This window comes from Mirounga leonina, unplaced genomic scaffold (assembly GCF_011800145.1).
Source record: "Mirounga leonina isolate KUSES-001 unplaced genomic scaffold, KU_Mleo_1.0 Mir_129, whole genome shotgun sequence".
NCBI classification, from domain to species: domain Eukaryota; kingdom Metazoa; phylum Chordata; class Mammalia; order Carnivora; family Phocidae; genus Mirounga; species Mirounga leonina.
The window spans coordinates 27,044,254-27,063,774 of NW_023270323.1; the positions used below are offsets into that span (position 1 = coordinate 27,044,254).

The following is a 19,521-nucleotide window of genomic DNA, read 5'->3' on the forward strand; positions in this document are numbered from 1 at the left end:
TTTCTTTCTTTCTTTCTTTCTTTCTTTCTTTCTTTCTTTCTTTCTTTTTTTTTTAAGATTATTTGGAAGAGAGAGAAATAGAGCAAGCAGAGAGAGGGGGAGGGACAAGCAGACTCCCTGCTTAGCACAGGGCCTGACACTGGGTTTGAGCTCATGATCTGAGAGCATGACCTAATCTGAAATCCAGAGTTGGACGTTTAACCAACTGAGCCACCTAGGTGCCCCAAGATTCTGTATTTCTAAACAGTCTCTTCCAGGTGATACTGATACAGCTGATCTGTGAAGCATACTTGGTGTATCAAAAACGTGGATCCTATCTAAAATAACTCATGCTGGGAAGTACTTTTGCCAATTTCATTGCCTACTGTAACATTGGCTTCACCCTGAATTCATATTTCAAGCCTATGTGCCAAACACAATGTTATATGCTATATATAGTAAAGATGACAAGATGTAGTTTTCATTATAGCCTAATTAAACACTAGCTAATTTCTGATGCTATAATATTTTGATTCTCCTATTTTTTTGTTTGATTTCCTTCTATGTCTTTATTGATTACTTTTCCTCATTTCATCTATAAATTTTGGTGATTCTTTCCATATTCCCCGTTTAATAGTTTGTCCTTTGCTCTTCCTTTATATTCATTCCTTGAGAAAATTATTCCTTTGCTTTAGATATCATCTCCATCTGAATTATTTCCTCAAATTTACCTTCTTAGTGAAAGTCTGGTCTTGTATTTCCCATATTTCCAGGTTTCAACCTGTATTATGTTCTCCTTTCATCTTTTTAAAAAGTTCTGTATAGTTTCATATTTAATTATGTGGTTAAATATAATACCTGCTCTATTGGTCTTACATACTTTTATGTAGTTTGTTTACTCCATGAATATTTCCTACTTGATACGAGTTTAATTCCTTCTTTGGACCAGAAGTCTTTGTCTCAGTTACTTAATAAATGATGGTTTCTTTTTTTTTTTTTATAGAAACTTTTTTTTTTTTTAAGATTTTATTTATTTATTTGACAGAGAAAGACACAGCGAGAGAGGGAATACAAACGGGGAGTGGGAGAGGGAGAAGCAGACTCCCTGCCGAGCAGGGAGCCCGATGCGGGACTCGATCCCGGGACTCCAGGATCATGACCTGAGCCGAAGGCAGTCGCTTAACCAACTGAGCCACCCAGGCGCCCAAGATTTTTTTATTTTTTTATTTTTTTTTAATTTTTTTTTTATAAATGATGGTTTCTTGATTTATTTGATGATCAAGAAAATTTTCCGTTCTGTCTACTAACACCTAATATTTTAAACCTATTTCTGAGTAAAAGAAATTTTCCATTTTGGTGATTGTGCCCCTCTTAACTGTAATATTTGTATTGAAATATCTTGTATTTCCCTGATTTTTTCTTCTTCTGGTTGTCAGCCACAAAAAACAAACTAGAATTGATTTCACCCTTCTGTTAGATTCTTTTCTTACCCAATTGTCGTGGTAGTGAAATGAGGTTACTACTGACACCAAACCTTTTCATTAGCTATGTATTGCTTGCCATATTCATTGTTTCTTTTCATTCTCTTCTTTTTTAAATTCTGTTAACAAAAATAATGGTTTTCCTTCGATAGGAACATCTCTTTATTGAAACCTCACTTTAAATCTCCTCTTTCAAAAATTAGATTGACAAAATAATGATTTAATTCGAAACAGAAAAGCAGTGGTTACGTTTTTTTTTTTTTTAACTTGGAACATTGGTAAGTAGTTGGAAGAAGCCATATATTTTTCCTTTTCAGAGTGTACTCATTTTTTTGACTGAGGAGTATGTTAGTTATCAAGCAATGTCAAAAGTTTATATTTAACTGACAGAAACAGATCTTATTGAGAACATTTGACTTAAAAAAAAAGAGATGAAAGAAGCCCACAGAATAAATTTAAGATATTCCTATAATTGAGAGGTTTTTTTTTTTTTAACCTATTGTGATTTTCTGAAAACTCTTCAGTTCCATAGATTGTAAATTGTTTTTTATGGTTTTCTTCATAGGAAGCAAGAAAAATAGCACCAATGTTCCTTATACAGAGACTCAGAAAAAAGATAAGGAATATAAAAAGAATCATTTTCCCAGTGGGTCCAAGAAGAATAAACTTGTACCTGAAGAAGTGACTTCAACTATTACAAGAAGTCGAAGAATTTCCAGGCGTCCATCTAATTGGTGGGTGGTAAAGTCAGAACAGAGTAAGTATTTTATTTAAATGATGTTCATTGAGAGCTCCAAAAAGTCATTCTATAAGAGGCTTTATTTTGATTTATACTCCCATTTTCCACAGAAAACCTAATGAGGACAAAGTTAAATTGGGTCATTAATAGAAATATTAAGTCAGTTAAGTGTGAAGATATTGGGCTCTACTATATATTGTATTCTAGATAGAGGGATATAGCTGTGGAAAAACAAATCCCTGCTCTCGTGAGACTTAACATTTGAGTGGAGGAAGACCAGCAATATAAGTGTATAATTCATGTAGTGATGGGCAATAAAGAAAAATTAGCCTGGTGATGGGTATTAAAGAGGGCATGTACTGAATGGAGCACTGGGTGTTATACGCAAACAATGAATCATGGAACACTACATCAAAAACTAATGATGTAATGTATGGTGATAAACCTAACATAATAAAAAAAAAGAAAAAGCTGATAAAGGATAGAGATGGGAAGTAGAGGTAGAAGTGGGGTGGATAAGAAGATAGAACAATGTTTTTGTAAAAGGTAGTAATAAGAGTCCATTTTGATCTTTCAGAGCATATATCTCAGAAAAATGAAGAGGGGAACCATACAAATAACTTGGTGTGTAACATTTCAGACCAAGGGAACGTATTTATAAAGGTGCTGATGGAACATACTTGGCATGTTTGAGGGATTCAAGAAGGCTAGTATGGCTAAAGATGAGTAAGCCAGGAGAGATGAAGTCAGAGAGGGAGGCTGTGATAGACAGTGTAAGCGAAGTGTATTGGGAAGCTACTGGAAGATTTTAAGCAATGAAGTGACTTGATTGAATCCTCTTTTAAAAGAATTATTCTTTTTTTTTTTTTATTTTTTTTTTAAAGATTTTATTTATTCATGACAGACAGAGAGAGAGAGAGAGAGAGGCAGAGGGAGAAGCAGGCTCCCAAGGAGCAGGGAGCCCGATGCGGGACTCGATCCCAGGACCCTGAGATCATGACCTGAGCCGAAGGCAGACGCTTAGCCATCTGAGCCACCCAGGCGCCCAGAATTATTCTTTTTTTTTTTAAATTAAGAGACTTTTTAAGAAGATTTTATTTATTTATTATTTGAGAGAGAGAGTGTGAGAGAGAGATCACAAGTGGGGTGAGGGTCAGAGGGAGAAGCAGACTCCCTGTTGAGCAGGGAACCTGAAGCGGGGCTAGATCTTGGGACTCCGGGATCATGACCTGAGCCGAAGGCAGATGTCCAACTGACTGAGCCACCCAGGCGCCTCTAAAAGAATTATTTTTACTGCTACATAGAGAGGAAACTAGGGCATGGATACTAGTTAAGAGATTGTTGGAGGGAAGAGATGAAAAGTGGTTGGATTTGGTACTAACAGATTGGAGTAAGAGAGAACCAGAAGTCTAGGATGACTCAGATTTTTTTTTTTTTTTTGCCTGAACAAATAGAATAAGGGAGCTCTACTATTTACTGAATGAGGGAAAGTATGAAAGAAGCAGATTTGGGAAGGATGTCAAGATTTCAGGTTGTAATAAATTAATTAGGTATCAATGTAGATACATTGAGGAAATAGCCTGGTAAATGAGTTTAAAGTTAGGGGAAAGATTTGGGAAGACATATAATTAGGGACTTACCAATATATAGATGATATTTAAAACTTTAGGACTGCTTGAAATTCCTAGTGATAGACTGAACCTAGAGAAGAAAGAAAGCCAAGGATTGAGTCCTGGGAGACTCCCAATGCCAGGAGTCAAGAGGGAAAGGAGGATCCACCAAAAGAAACTAAATAGTTGCAGTTAGTAAGGTTAAAGGAAACTGAAGAGAACTTAGGGTTATGGAAGCAAAGTAATGAAAGCATTTTAAGGATTGAGTGATGAACTCTTTTAAATACTGCTGATGGCTTGAAGTAGACGAGAGTTAAGAATGACAATATAATTTTGGCCATGTGGAGGTTGTTGGTCACTTTGGTAGAAATGGTTTCTGTGGAATAATCAAATCAAAGGCCTGACTGAAGTTGTTTCAAGAGTAGGAAGTGAGGAAGGAGAGATAATAAGATAAGGAAGCATAGAGATGTGGGGTCAAGGGAAGGTCTTTTTTTTTTTCAATAATGTACAAGATGTTACGTCAGTTTATCTGCTCATTTAAAATAACCATAGAATGTGGAGAAGGGAGAACCCTCTTGTACTGTTGGTGGGAATGCAAACTGGTGCAGCCAGTGCGGAGAACTATGGGCATTCCTCAAGAAGTTAAAAATAGCTGTGATCCAGCAATTGCACTACTAGGTATTTACCCAAAGAATATAGAAATACTAATTCAAAGGGATACATACACCCTGATGTTTATAGCAGCATTATCTACAGTAGCCAGATTATGGAAACAGCCCAAGTGTCCATTGACAGATGAATGTATAAAGAAGATGTGGTGTGTATACACACACACACACACACACACACACACAAACACACAACGGAATATTACTCAGCCATAAAAAATAAAATCTTGCCATCTGCAATGACATGGATGGAACTAGAGAGTATTATGCTAAGCGAAATATATCAGTCAGAGAAAGACAAATACCATATGACTTCACTCATACGTGGAATTTAAACAAAACAAATGAGCAAAGGGGAAAAAAAGAAAGATAGGCAAACCAAGAAACAGACATTTAACTACAGAAAACAAACTGGTGGTTACCAGAAGGAAGTGGGTAGGGGGAAAGGTTAAATAGGTGAAGGGGATTAAGGAGTGCACCTGTTGTGATGAGCACCGGGTGATGTATGGAAGTGTTGAATCACTATATTGTACGCTTGATATATTGAACTAATATTATACTGTATATTAACTAACTGGAATTTTTTTTTAAAGATTCCATTTATTTATTTGAGAGAGAGAGAGAGAGATAGCGAGAGAGAGCACAAGCAGGGGCGTAGGGAAAGAGAGAAGCAGGTTCCCTGCTGAGCAGGGAGCCCCAAGTGGGGCTCTATCCCAGGACTCTGGGACCTGAGCTGAAGGCAGATGCTTAACTGACTGAGCCACCCAGGTGCCCCTACTAACTGGAATTTAAAAACTTAAGAAAGACTCTTGAATATAAAAAATAAAAAAATAATAATAAAAAAAACCCAACCTCCTAGAAAGTTAGAGTATAAATATAGGATCACAGTCCTTGAATAGGTAAGGAGGGGACTGTGATGCAGTACACAGATGGAAGTAGGTTGGTAGAGTTGATGGTGAGAAGATGAGTATGTACTCTTCTGACTTTTTTGTTTTCTCAGTGAAGTAGTAAGCAAGGCCATCAGGTGAAAGTGTAGTGAGAGAAGTGCTAATGGTGTCTGAAGTTTCCTTACAGCAAGAGGATACAAAGCAAAATCAGAGAAAAAGTACATGGGCAAAGTCTGAAGGAGTCCTCTCTCAATGGATTCATACCAGAGGCACTTAGTTCTTTTGGCAATGAATACTAACGATAGATGTGTGAAATGTTACCTACTTGGGAAGCTCATTAGAGATTTAGAGCCCAAGATTTTTACTGGAGGTGGTCACCTAGGCACCCTCTGCCAAGTAAGTACTAAAATTCCAGACTCCCTGAAGGAAAGCAAGTATTTGACATAAATTGTATTTTTTTGTAAAGCAGTTTAGGCACACTAAACCACATTTATCAGTTAGGAAATGATGGGAACCCTCTGAAATTAAAGTTCCCAAATGCTAGCCAAGAGCTAACTTTGCAAGCTGGTCTTTCTAAGGATAACATTCTTAGGTCTGCTATGCCAACTCTTTTTCTGTACAATGTGAAACATTTATTGTTTTGGAAACATCTTTGATCTTTTAAAGGAGGTAATCATGAAAAAAAGAAAATCATACTGTTGACTGTGGTATTCAGATCCACAAATGAGAGTAGAATAAATATGGCACTACATCTGAGGCCTTGTTGCTATGAATTTTTGAGTCACTGGGATCCTTGATTGACAGTAGAAAGAAATATTCTTTTGCAGCCTTTCTTGGACTTAGATCTGAGTTTAAATTATGATTTCTCCAGTTTGGGTAAGTTATTTTCTTCAGTTTCTCATTCTGTAACATGATTACAAATCCTTCTACCTCATGATAAGGAGTAAATGGCATGTAGTTAGTATATAAAACATTATCTACTCCTGTTATTGCTCTGAGGAACTCACCTTTCTGCCCCAGGTGCTTGAAACTGCTATAGCAGATGAGTGTGTAAATATATAGGTAAATAAAAATCTTACAAAGCCTGGATAAGTTTTCTAGAACTCTGAGACTTACCAAAAAAGACTTATGTAGCAGTCTTGAAACAGATGTTGAGTTTCTGATCAAGTAGGGAGTCACAAAAATGGAGGAATGCTTATAGATTTCAGAGTTAAAACAATCCTTCATCTGCTAGAAAAAGAAAGTCTGAAGCTCAAAAAAGCAACATGGCTTGCAACCTAAGGTCATAGACCTTTGTGCTAGAACTGGAAAACAGTAGAACCCAGGTTTCCTGACTGTTGATGTAATATTTGTTTCCCTAATAAGCAGCCAAGCTGCCTGTAGTAGATGTATGGCCCTACTGCTTTTATGTTGAGAAACGTTTATGGAGTGCCCACTGTGAGGCTGGAATGGTGTTAGGCACGGCCAATACTACAGTGGTGCAAGTGAGTAACAGAATGAGAAATTTGAGGAGGCACTCGGTCTCAGGTTTGTGTGAGTTCGGGTTCAGTACTTGTATGACTCTCTGAGAGTAAGCACCTTCTTAAATTTCCCACCCTAGGTAAATTTTTTTTTTTTTTTATGATGAGAACTTTTAAGATTTACTCTTTGGTATTCATTTTGCAATATATACATATATAAAGTTATTACATCGTGTACCCTAGACTTATACAGTGTTGTGTGTCAATTATATCTCAGTAGACTGGAAAAAATTGCTTCACCACAGTCCTGCCCCTGGTGTTAGGCATTGGGAATATAAAGATAGGTAAAAGAGCAATCTTGGTCTCAAGGAATTGTCAGTCTGCTGGAAGAGAAAGAGAAATAAAGTTAGATGGATGATAAATATTATTAAAGGGTTGAGAGAGAGCTACTTAATTTAGGCACGGGAATTAGGGAAAGCTTCCTGAAGCATGAATTAGGAATCAACTGAGTGACTGGGTGGGGTGAGGAGGAAGGATGAAATGTTTCCAGTAGAGTAGCATGTACAGAGATATAGAGCTGAGAGTTTAACCTTTTAAAAATTGTTTTATCAGAGTTATTTGGAGGGCTTGTTAAAACACAGATTATTGGGCTCTACTCAAAGCTTCTGATTTAGTAGGTCTGAAGCCTAGCCTGAGAATTTGCATTTGAAACAAATTCTCAAGTGATGCTGATCCTGCTGGTCTAAGGACCAACAAGAGGGCACATACTGAATGGAGCACTAGGTGTTATATGCAAACAGTGAATCATGAACACTACATCAAAAACTAATGTTGTAATGTATGGTGATTAACATAACATAATAAAAAAGATTCACTTTGAAAAAAAAAAAGAACCAGTGCTTTAGAGAAATGCAGGTAGTTCAGTATTGCTGGCTTTTTTTGATTTGTTTATTTGAGGAGAATGTTGAAAATTTTGATTAATGAAGTAAATACTCTAGGTGTAGAAATAAATTACTGAAAATATTTGGACTTAATCCTTAAGTTACAGATAATCACTAAAAGATTTAGCAAGGTTGTCATGATCCAGCTGTGTTTTCTTAAGATGATTCTTGAAGCAGTATGAAGAATGGATTGAGGAACAACAAGGCTAGAGAAAGGGAGACTAAGAGGTGCTTTAATCATCCAGTTAAGAAATGATGAGGGTCCAATGATAGGCAGGAGAGCTTGAAAGAAGTGGATTTGAGAGGTATTAAGAATGTAGAAATGACAGGATTTGGGGATTTGATTGTGGATAGGGATAGGAGTCTTGGATGACTCAGATTTCTGATGTAGGTATCTGGGTAAATAGTTACACTTTCATTAAGATAGGAACTAAAACCAGAAGGTCAGATTTGGGGGGAGAGTGGTAGGTGAATATTATGATACCAGTATCTACATAGTAATTAAAGTTAAGAGTAGAAGGGTCCCTCAAAGTAGATAGAATGAGAAGCTGAAGCTGGAAGCTTGGGAAATAACAGGATCTTAAGGATGGCCAAAAGAGTAGTGGGCAGAGACACAGAGGGTGGTTTTGGAAGCTTGTGATACATTTAAAGGGGTTGAAAAGCTGCATAGTTTATGACTTTAATTTGAAAACAAACAGCCTATGAGATTGGTGTGTGTGTGTGTGTGTGTGTGTGTCTGTCTGTCTATGTGTATTTACATGTAAATAAATAATGTTGGTATTTCAGTGAACCTGCTAATCTGGGTAAACATTATGCTAACTTTAGGTTATCACTGAATCCTTCAGGTCTTGTTTATAGCAATTCTTCAAGAAGAAATGAATTGTCAGTGCATCACAACAGTAGACGAAAACCTGCTGAAAAATCAAATCAATCATCTAAGAATATTGAGGAAAAAACCATTCCATTTAAAGGGCAGAAGAGAACTACTTTGGGCAGCTCAAGAGCACAGGAGTTTTTAAATACTAAAGATTCTGGAAGAATTATTGACCATGATGAAATTTCCGGTTGTTCCCAGAATGAGTCATTGGAAAATGATGAGGAAGACCTGGCTAAGAAGAAAAATCTTGATCATTCTGGGTAATGTCTGTTAGGTATACAATACAGTTATTTTTGCCGTTCAGCATTTAATAGTTTGTCAGTGTCATTTAATCATTTATGGAGAAACTGTTAGCATAAAGGGCTCTGCAGTCTGGCAAACCTGGTTGTAAATCCACGCCCAGGGCAAAGTAGCAATCTGAGTTTGTTTCCTTATATTAAAATGGGGAATAATATATAGTACCACGGGATGTGAGTGATTTTTTTTTTTTAAAAAGTGGTAAAAACATAAAATTTACCATTTTAGTCATTTTTAAAAATGTATTTTATTTTTTAATTTCAGTATAATTAACCATCTTAGTCATTTTAAAAAAAATGGATTTTATTTATTTGAGAGAGAGAAGAGAGTGTGAGAGAGAGAGAGAGAGTGCATGAGCAGGGGGGAGTGGCAAAGGGAGAGGGAGAAGCAGGCAGACCTCAATCCCTGGACCCTGGGATCATGGCCTGAGCCGAAAGCAGATGCTTAACCAACTGAGCCAGCCAGGCACCCCTTAGTCATTTTTAATGTATAGTTTGATTTGCTTCCTTTTAAGTGAGGTTAATGTGATTTCAATAATTAGAAATACATCTTAATACTTCTCCCCCTAAGTTGATAATAGTTAACATACTTTGAGTGCTTATTATGTGCCAGGTGTTTGCTAGGAGCTTTCAATGAATTTTCATCAGTCCTAACAACCTAGTGAGTTAGGTGGTGTTCTTGCGTATTTTTGCTTATTGATATAGTATGTATTCTTTCATTTACTCAACAAATAATACATATTATATGTGAGAAACTGCAAGGTGTTAGGGATTTATGGGAATAAATTATAGTGCCCTAAAATTTAGCAGTGTATGTCATTGTAGTACAGAAAAAAATCCCATACACATTCTCTCTTAACTTTTTCACACCATTTCCATACCATTTTCTAGGTTTACAAAATTATTTTAGGTTTACAAAAAAAAAAAAAAACCTGATTCCCCCATGACCTCACTTAAGAAATAAAATATTATAGCGACCGCTGAAATCCCATGTGTACCTTTGCTGAGCCCATTCTTCTCCCTTGTTAGCGATCCTGAATTTGGTAGTTACCATTCTCATGGATATTTTTATACTTTTCCTATGTGTGCATGTATATATGAACAGCATGTGGTATGGTTTTAAAAGTTTATAAAAATGGTTTTATTAGTATATACATCCTCTGTGACTTGCTTTTTTTCCACAGTTCATTTTTGAGATTATTCATGTTGATAAATGATTTATTTTTATTCCTTTATAAGAAGTGGAGGTTGGCAAACTTTTCTTAAAGGGCCAGATAGTAATTATTTTAGGCTTTGCTGGCCAAAGGGCAAATGGAAACAGTTATGCCTATAGGTAAATAATCATTTAAGATGTAACCTTTGAAAATATACAAACCATTTTTAGCTCTCAGTATATAAAAAAAATCAAGTGGCTGATTGAATTTATAGTTAACATCTTGTATGGTTATATGAAAATATTTAGTTTCTCTCTCTTTTTTTGTACTTCATTCCTTTTTATTGCAAATAATATACCGCTTTTTATCCATTCATTAAAGGGTGAGCATTTGGGTGGTTTCCACTTCTGCTGTTATTTTTTTTAAATGATTTTTATTTATTTATTTTATTTATTTCCAGATGCTACTGTTCCTTTTCTTCAAGTATAATTAACATAGTGTTATATTTTCAGGTGTACAATGTATTTAGTCTTTTGATAATTTTTCACTATGAAAAACCAGTAGAGGAATTTTAGGAATTAAAACTTACTAGATTTTTTGGGAGAAAATGAATTTAAGCCTTTTCAATACTAGAATATTATGTGACACATACCACACACACACGCGCGCGTGCGCACACACACACGTGTTGAAATCAGGGAGGAGATGGATAATAGTATTTAAGCCAAAATCAATAAATTAATTTGTCTAAGGAGTCTTCCTTTTTTTAAAAAAATTTTTAAGGCATCTTCCTGATTAGAGATGTTACATGAGTTACTTCTGCTCTCTGCATGTATCTAACAGATATTGAAACTTTTAACTTGTTTAAAAGTGATATTTTTTGCTTCTTTATAACCATGAGCATTAATTAAACTACAAGCTAACTTCCTTTTTCCCTACTAAAACCTGTTGGGAACAAAATAAACCAAACTTTAAGAGCTAGAGCACTTAAAGTGTAAGCAGTCTCCACTGAGTTTCTTTCATTCAAATTTATGTAATCACTTAATTTCTATATTATTTCTAGAAGCCAGATGGAACAGAAGCTCATTACAGTAGATTTCTTTTTTAAAAGTTTTATGAAGGATACTTCACATATCATACAATTCACTCATGAAATGTGTACAATTCAGTGGTTTTATAGTATATTCACAGATAGGTGCAAACCGTCAACATAGTCAATTTTAGAGCATTTTCAGCACTTCACGAAGAAGCCAGTACCCTTTAGTTAGCATTTCCCATTCCCTCTTCCACTGCTCTAAGCAACCACTAATATACTTTTTGTTTGTATAGATTTTACATTTTGGATTTTGACCTGAATAAAATCCTATAGTATGAGTTTTTTTGTACTGGCTTCTTTCTGTTTGGATATTCACTGCCCCCCCACCCCCCTGGGTTTGAACTCATGATCCTGAGATCAAGACCTGAGCTGAGATCAAGAGTCAGACACTTAACTGACTGGGCCGCCCAGGTGCCTCCTGTTTGGATATTTTCAAGTTTCTTGTTGTAGCATGTATCAGTAGTACTTCATTACTTTTTATGACTAAATAATATTTTATGGTATACCATGTTTTGTTTATCTGTTCATTCATTGATGGACATTTGGGTTGTTTCCACCTTTGGCTCTTTTGAATAATGCTGGTATAAACATTTGTGTACAGGTTTCTATGTGGACATATGTTTTCAGTTCTCTTGGACATATATCTAGGAGTGGGATTGCTGAGCCATATGGTAACTCTATATTTAAATTGTTTGAGGAGCTGCAAGACTGTTTTCCAAAGCATCTGCACCATTTTACATTTCTGTGAGCAGTGTATGAGGGTTCCAGTATCTCTACATCCTTGCCAGCAGTTGTTATTATCTCACTTTGATGCTAGCCATCCTAGTTGGTATGAAAGTGGTATCTCATTGTGGTTTTCATTTGCACTTCCCAGATGGCTAGTGATGTTGAGCATCTTTTCATGTGTTTATTGGTCATTTGCATATCATTAGAAAAAGATCTTTTGAGTCTATTTTTAGTTGGGTTGTCTTTTTGTTTTTTGGTTTTTTTTAATTATGTTGTTAGAGGTCTTTATATATTTTGGATACAAGTTCCTTGTCAAATAAGGGATTTGCAAATATTTTCTCCTATCTGTGGCGTTGTCTTTTTTGCTTTTTAATGGTGTCCTTTGAAGCACAAAAGCTTTTAATTTTGATAAAGTCCAGTCTATTATTGCTTATACTTTTGATGTCATATCTAAGAATCCAAGTTCATGAAGATTTGTCCCTATCTTTTCTTCTAAGAGTTTTATAGTTTTAACTCTCTTGTATTTAGGTCTTTCATCCATTTTGAGTTAATTTTTGTATATTCTGTGAAGTAAGGGTTCAACTTTTCCATATGACTATCCAATTGTCCCAGTAAGTGTTTATTGAAAAGACTACTTTTTTCCCCATTGAACGGTCTTGACACCATTATTGAAAATTAGTTGACCATACGTATATGAGTTTCCTTCTGGATTCTCAACTTTTTTCTCTTGATCTGTATATCAGTTCTTGGTCCAGTATTGTACTGTCGTGATTACCATTGCTGTGATGAGGTTTGAGATCAGGAGGTATGAGTCCTTTTTATTCTTCCTTTTCAGGATTCTTTTGACTATTCTGGGTTCCTTGCAATTCCATATAAATTTTAGAATCAGCATGTCAATTTCTACAAAGACATCAGTTAAGATTCTGATAGGGATTGCATTGAATCTGTATATCAGTTTGGGGGATATTGCTATTTTAACAGTAAATCTTTTGATTCATGAACATGGGATGTTTTTCCATCTATTGAGATCTTTAACTTATTACAACAATGTTTTCAGAGCATAAGTTTTACACTTCTTTTGTTAAATTCATTCCTAAGCATTTTATTTGTTTTGATGCTATTGTGAATAGAGTTGCTTTTAAATTTTACTTTTGGGTGTTCATTGCAAGTGTATAGAAATACAGTTGGTTTTTATATATTCTGCAACCTTGCTGAAGTCATTTATTAGTGTCATTTATTAGCTTTTTAGTGTACTTAATAGGATTTTCTGAGTACAAAAATCGTGTCATTTTTGAATAGAGGTAGTTTTACCCTTCCTTTCCATTCTATTATTTATTTGTTTTATATTGCCTAATTGCCCTAGCTAAAATCTTTAGTACAGTGTTTAATAGAAGTGGTAACAGCAGACTTCCTTGTCTGGTTCCTAAATTTTAGGAGGAAAACATCTAGTCTTTCACCATTTAGTATACTGCTAGGTGTAGGTTTTTCATATATACCCTTTTATCAGTTGTGGCAGTTCTCTTCTAGTCCTAGTTTGTTGAGCGTTTTTATCATAAAAAGGTGTTGGATTTTGTTAAATGCTTGCTTTTTTTTTTTTTTTGCATCTACTAATATGATGATGTGATTTTTTTTTTGTTATTGATCTGATGTATTATATTAATTGGTTTTTGGATGGTAGACCAAACTGCATCTCTGGTATGAATCCCATTTGGTCATGATGTATGTATAATTTGTTTACACATTGTTAGATTTCTTTTGCTAGTATGTTGAGTTTTTTGGTTTAGTTTTCTTGTGATGTCTTTGTCCAGTTTTGGTATCAAGATAATCTTGGCCTCATAAAGTGAGTTGAGAAGTTCTCTTCTGTTTTTTGAAAGAGTTTGTGAAGAATTTGTATTATTTGAATGCTTGGAAGAATTCAGCAGTGAAACCATTTGGGCCTGGGGTTTTCTTTCCGGGTAGTTTTTTGATTACTGATTCATTCTCTTGTTACAGGTCTTTTGAGATTATTTCTTCTTGAATCAGTTTTGGTAATTTGTATGTCTTTAGGAATTTATCCATTTCATCTAGGTTATCTAATTTGTTGATGTATAATTGTTCATAGTATTCTCTTATAATCCCTTTTATTTCTTTAGACTGTGATCGTAGGACCAAAGTCTGCATGTTCTTTAGTTATTTTGCATGCAAATTATTTTCTCACATATGATAAGAGTAGGCTGATAGACTGAGTCAAGAAACAAATTAAAACATAGGACTTACAAGAGAAATGGGAGAGAAGAGAAAAATTATACAATCTGGGAATAATATGTCCTATTTGCATATATTGGAGATAAATTAAATAGCTGTTAGCTACTAAAGAGATGAACCAGAGTCCCTCTGAGCATCCTATTGTTCCTCAATAGGCTGACTAGGGGTGTCAAAGAAAACAATTTCAGTTGTTTGTGGATTTTCAAAAAAATGATAGATTAAGTGTATAATATACATTATATGCTGCCTGTAGTAATGTCTCCTTGTGTTCCCCCCTGTCATCACCTCCATCTTAGGCCAGGTCTGTACCATTTCAGAATTTTTCTTAGTAGGTCCTAGAATCAAGTTTTCTTCCTAGGCTAGTTGTAAGTCCTAGGACCTGAATAGGGTTATCTAATATTTGTTACAACCAGTATTATATGGCCTACTCATTGTGTATTGTTTCTAGAAGAAATATTTTATGGAGAAATGAAAATAATTTTACACTTTACATTTTCACAGAGGTACAAGAAACACAAAGGATCAAGATAATATGACTGGACAAAATGTTCATCTGAAGTCTCAGATCAGGAGATTTACATGCAAGACACCAGCAGAATCTAACTTGGATTCTGGAGAGCCTAAGACTTCAGTTTTGGAAGGAAGGTATGGATGTGTTCTAAGGATAATTGGATTTACTTATTATATTAGTCACTCACTGCTGTGTAACAAATTACCCCAAACTTTAATAGTTGCGAACATCTATGGTTTCATAGTTTCTGTGGCCCAGAAGTCTGGGTTAGCTGGCTAGTTCTTACTCAGGGGTTCTAATGAGGTGTAGCATTCAAGACGTCTACCTGGTTTGCAGTCCTTTGAAGGCCTGACTGTGACTGGAGGATCTACTTATAAGGTAGTTTGCTCCCATGGCTGTTAGCTGCAGGCCTTCCTTGTCATGTGGCCCTCTCCATAGGGCTGTTCAATACGGCAGCTGGCTTTTTACAAAGCAAGTGATCCAAGAGAAAGTGTGACTATGATGGAGGTTAAAATTCCCTTTTAATAACCTAGTATCTGAAGTTGCATACTGTCACTTCCACTTCATTCTGTTTGTTAGAAACAGGTCATTAAGTCCAGACCATGTTCAAGGAATGGGGGATTAGGCTCTCTCTCTTGAAAAGAGGAGTATTTAAGAATTTGTGGGTATGTGTTTAAAACAGGTACACTCAGTGAACAAACCAAATTAACCTATTCTTATAATATCTGAAGTCATATGCCCTTTTTTAAAATGAAAGAATGGTAAATTATAACATTCTCAAGACATTTAAGTGATGGCTAAGATTTCTTTACTATTTGGTGGGTTATGACTACTAGGCCTATCCTGGGTTCATAATAGAAGGAAAGGAATCTAGGGCTGGGATAAGCTGAATTATCTCTGAGCAACTTCTGGACTATATTTTAAATTCCACTTGTTTTTGACTGTATTTTTAAATTAAGACAAGCTGATTTATTTCTAATATTTTTAATAATACTCTTTGATTTGATTCTTATCAGGGGTGTTACTTGAGTTGACTTAAAATTTAAAATTGATTCATGAAATTTAAAAGGTTTTAAAATTCAGTATTTGTCCTGTTTGACAGTTATAGGATTAAATTATAGATTCTTTATTTTATGTAGCATGTAAATATATTTTTGGTAATCTATAACATCACTGTTGGTTTTATAAGAAGGAAACCTTTGGCAGTTTTTGGGAGAAAAATGACCATTAGGATAGATAATTAGATATATGTATTATACAAGTACAAATTTGATGGTTTACTTTTTTATCTTAAAGTGGACCTTTCAGGCTCAAGAATTATTTAACATCTGGAAAGAATAATTCCGATGTGGATGACAAGGAAGTTCAGAAAAGTTCAAGTAGGTTATTATTTATTGTCTCTTGTCTTGATATTTATGGCATTATGCATACAAAGTAAGGGTGTGCTATGTTTTATATAAATTATCACCAGTGGCAAATGTGTATTGAGTACTTACTCCAAAGAGCCTTACTATATGTTTAGAGATTTGTAAGACCTTACACCTATGTGATAGAGGAGGAAGAGAAAGAGAAAGAATGACAGAGTGACGGTCCTTTCATTGAGGTAGAACATAATGAAATAATTGACACTTAAAATATCTATTCTAGGGACGCCTGGGTGGCTCAGTCCGTTAAGCGTCTGCCTTCGGCTCAGGTCATGATCCCAGGGTCCTGGGATCGAGTCCCGCATCGGGCTCCCTGCTCCGCGGGGAGCCTGCTTCTCCCTCTGCCTCTGTCTCTCTGTCTCTCATGAATAAATAAATAAAATCTTTAAAAAAAAAAATATCTATTCTAGTATTGAAAAATGTTAAGGGGTGCCGGGGTGACACAGTTGGTTGGGCGCCTGACTCTTGATTTCGGCTCAGGTCATGATCTCAGGGTTGTGAGGTAGGGCCTGGCATTGGGCTCATGCTCAGTGCAGATCTGCTTGAGACTTTCTCTCCCTCTCCCTTTGCCTCTACCCGCCACACACTTTCTCTCTCTCTCAAATAAATAAATCTTAAAAAAAAATAAAAATGTTAAGCTGCTAAGGGTATAAATGAAGCAAGATTAGCCGTGTATTGATTACTGTAGCTGTATGATGGATATATCAGTTTCATTATATAATTTTTTCTATTTTAAATATGTTTGAAACTTTACATAGTTTTTTAAATGCCTCTTAATAGTTTTGTAATTTTTATGCTGCTAAAGAATGTGTGCTTGGAATTTAATCTGTTATACTATTTTTTCTTTCCTAATTAATTTTCCTTTTATTTTTAATTTTTTTAAATTGGAATCTCTCTCTCTCTCTTTTTTTTTTTTTTTTTGAGAGAAATAGAGCACACACAGGTGTGCCCTTGAGCGGGGCTGGCTGTGGGGCAGTGGGGTGGCTAGAGGGAAAGGGAGAGAATCTTAAGCAGACTCCTTATTGAGCTCAGAGCTGATCTCACAACTCTGAGATCATGACCTGAGCCAAAATCAAGAGTTGGACACTCAACTTACTGAGCCACCCAACGCCCCTCTTTTTCCTTTTGATTTGCATCTCTTGAAATGCTAGGAATGTGGAATTTGGAATTTGTTTTTTTAAAGATTTTATTTTTAAGTAATCTCTATACTTAATGTGGGGCTTGAACCTACAACCCTGATAACAAAGAGTCGTAGGCTCTATCAATTGAGCCAGCCAGGCGCCCCCTTTGTTTTTCCTTTTAAATTGTTTTTTCTCCCTGTGTTTAGATTTATTTTATTATTTTTCTCCTCTAAGTTGAAGGCTTTCTCTAATTATTTTTATATTTTTTATTTGATAAAAAATTTTTTATTTGAAAAAACAATGAATTTTCTTGAGTAGTATTGGCTTAATTTTACAGCTTTTTATTTATTTAAAAAATTTTTTTAAAAGATTTATTTATTTGTTTATTTATTTATTTATTTAGAAAGTGTGTGTGGGGTTGGGGGAGAGCAAGAGGGAGAGAGAGAATCTAGGGCAGACTCTGTGCTGAGTATGGAGCCCCACCTGGGGCTTGATCTCAAGACCCTGAGATCATGACCTGAGCCAAAATCAAGAGTCGGACTGTCAACCAACTGAGCCACCCAGGTGCCCCAATTTTATAGCTTTTTAAAAAATGTTGTGTTCCTTTAAAAAAAAAAAAAGATTTATTCATTTATTTTAGAGAGAGAGAAAGCCTGCGAGCAGGGGGAGGGGCGGGGGGGGGAGGCAAAGGGAGAGAGAATCTCCAGCAGACTCCCTGTTGAGCGCAGAGCCTGATGTGGGGCTCAGTCCCACCAACCCTGAGATCATGGCCTGAGCCGAAATCAAGAGTTGGATACTAAACCAACTGAGCCACCCAGGCCGCCCCAAATGTTGTATTCTTATTGTAGTATACCCTAAATTACAGTGATTTTTCTTTGACCCAGGAGTTTTTTTAAGAGTATATTAGTTAAGAGCTTGGTCTCCAGAGTCCCTGGGGTTGAATCCAGCTCTACCACTTATTTACTATGTTATCTTGAGTAAAAAACTTAATTCCTCTTACCTTCAGCATCCTTATCTGTAAAATGGGGATATCATTTCCAATCCCATAGCTTTCTTGTTTAGTTTAATATCTGGTTTATGTTAAAACATACTGTTGGCTGTTATTCTGAAGTGTTTTGTTCTTTGTTAACAATTTCTAGTTTCATTTCATTGTTCTAGGGAACTTTGGCTTGTATTATTTATTTTTTGAATTTATTAAGGTTTTCTTTGTGACCTATAGTATGCTTAGAACATATAAAAAATTCTCCCATGGGTGCTTGAAAAAGAATATTATTCTTTTGTGTACATATATGGATATAAAAATACACATCCACTTATTTTATTGAGTGGATGTCTATTTTTGAATATATTTTGAATATTTATGGAACTCACATTTTTTTTATTTTTAAAGATATTTATTTTTTTAATTTTTTAAAAGATTTTATTTATTTATTTGAGAGAGAGAGAATGAGAGACAGAGAGCATGAGAGGGAGGAGGGTCAGAGGGAGAAGCAGACTCCCTGCCGAGCAGGGAGCCCGATGCGGGACTCGATCCTGGGACTCCAGGATCATGACCTGAGCCGAAGGCAGTCGCTTAACCAACTGAGCCACCCAGGTGCCCCAGATATTTATTTATTTATTGGAGAGAAAGTGAGTGAGCATGAGCGGGGTTGGGGAGGAGAGGGAGAGGGAGAAACAGACTCCCTGTTGAACAGGGAGCCCGATGCAGGACTTAATCCCAGGACCCTCAGATCATGACCTGAGCCGAAGGCAGATGCTTTCACCCAGGTGCCCTGGAACTCTTGAATATTTATAGAATATTATGGAATACTTACTATGTATCCTTCTAGAGACTGCAGATGTGGTAGTGAACAAAACTGACAAAAACTTCTGCACACCTGGAGCTTACTTTCTGGGGGACCAGAATAGAAGACAATAAAAAAAAAAAAGATAGCAAAACTTATGATTTGCTGGATTGAGAGTAGAAAAATAAAGCAGGGATTTTGCAGTGGGAAATGGCGGTTACATTCTTAGGTAGCTGGGCAGAAAAGGCCTCACTGAGGAAGTGATCATTTGAGCGAAATAGGAAAAAGATGAGGAAGCAAGTTATGCAGCTGTATGAGGAAATAATGCCTCAGGCAGAGGAAAGACCAAGGGCAGTTTTTCTGATATGATAATGATTCTGATGGCAAAACACCAAGGAGACTGGAGCAAAGGAAGAGAGGGATAGAGTAGTAGGAGATGATGTCATAGAGATAACAAGAATGAAAGATCACGTAGGATGTTAAAGGCTCTTTTAAGGATTTTTGGCTTTTCCTAAGAAATGAT

At 35.8% G+C, this 19,521-nt stretch overlaps 1 protein-coding gene across 4 annotated transcripts in view; it reads left to right on the top strand.

Moving 5' to 3' along the window:
• CENPC (centromere protein C) overlaps positions 1 to 19,521 on the top strand; it is a 77,280-nt gene that overhangs the window by 29,048 nt on the left and 28,711 nt on the right. For all 4 annotated transcript variants that reach the window (XM_035004888.1, XM_035004887.1, XM_035004889.1 and 1 more), the window contains 4 exons: positions 2,026 to 2,217; positions 8,611 to 8,902; positions 14,660 to 14,803; positions 15,966 to 16,048. In XM_035004888.1, the coding sequence (XP_034860779.1) occupies positions 2,026 to 2,217; positions 8,611 to 8,902; positions 14,660 to 14,803; positions 15,966 to 16,048 (711 nt within the window). The remainder of the gene's footprint in view (positions 1 to 2,025; positions 2,218 to 8,610; positions 8,903 to 14,659; positions 14,804 to 15,965; positions 16,049 to 19,521) is intronic.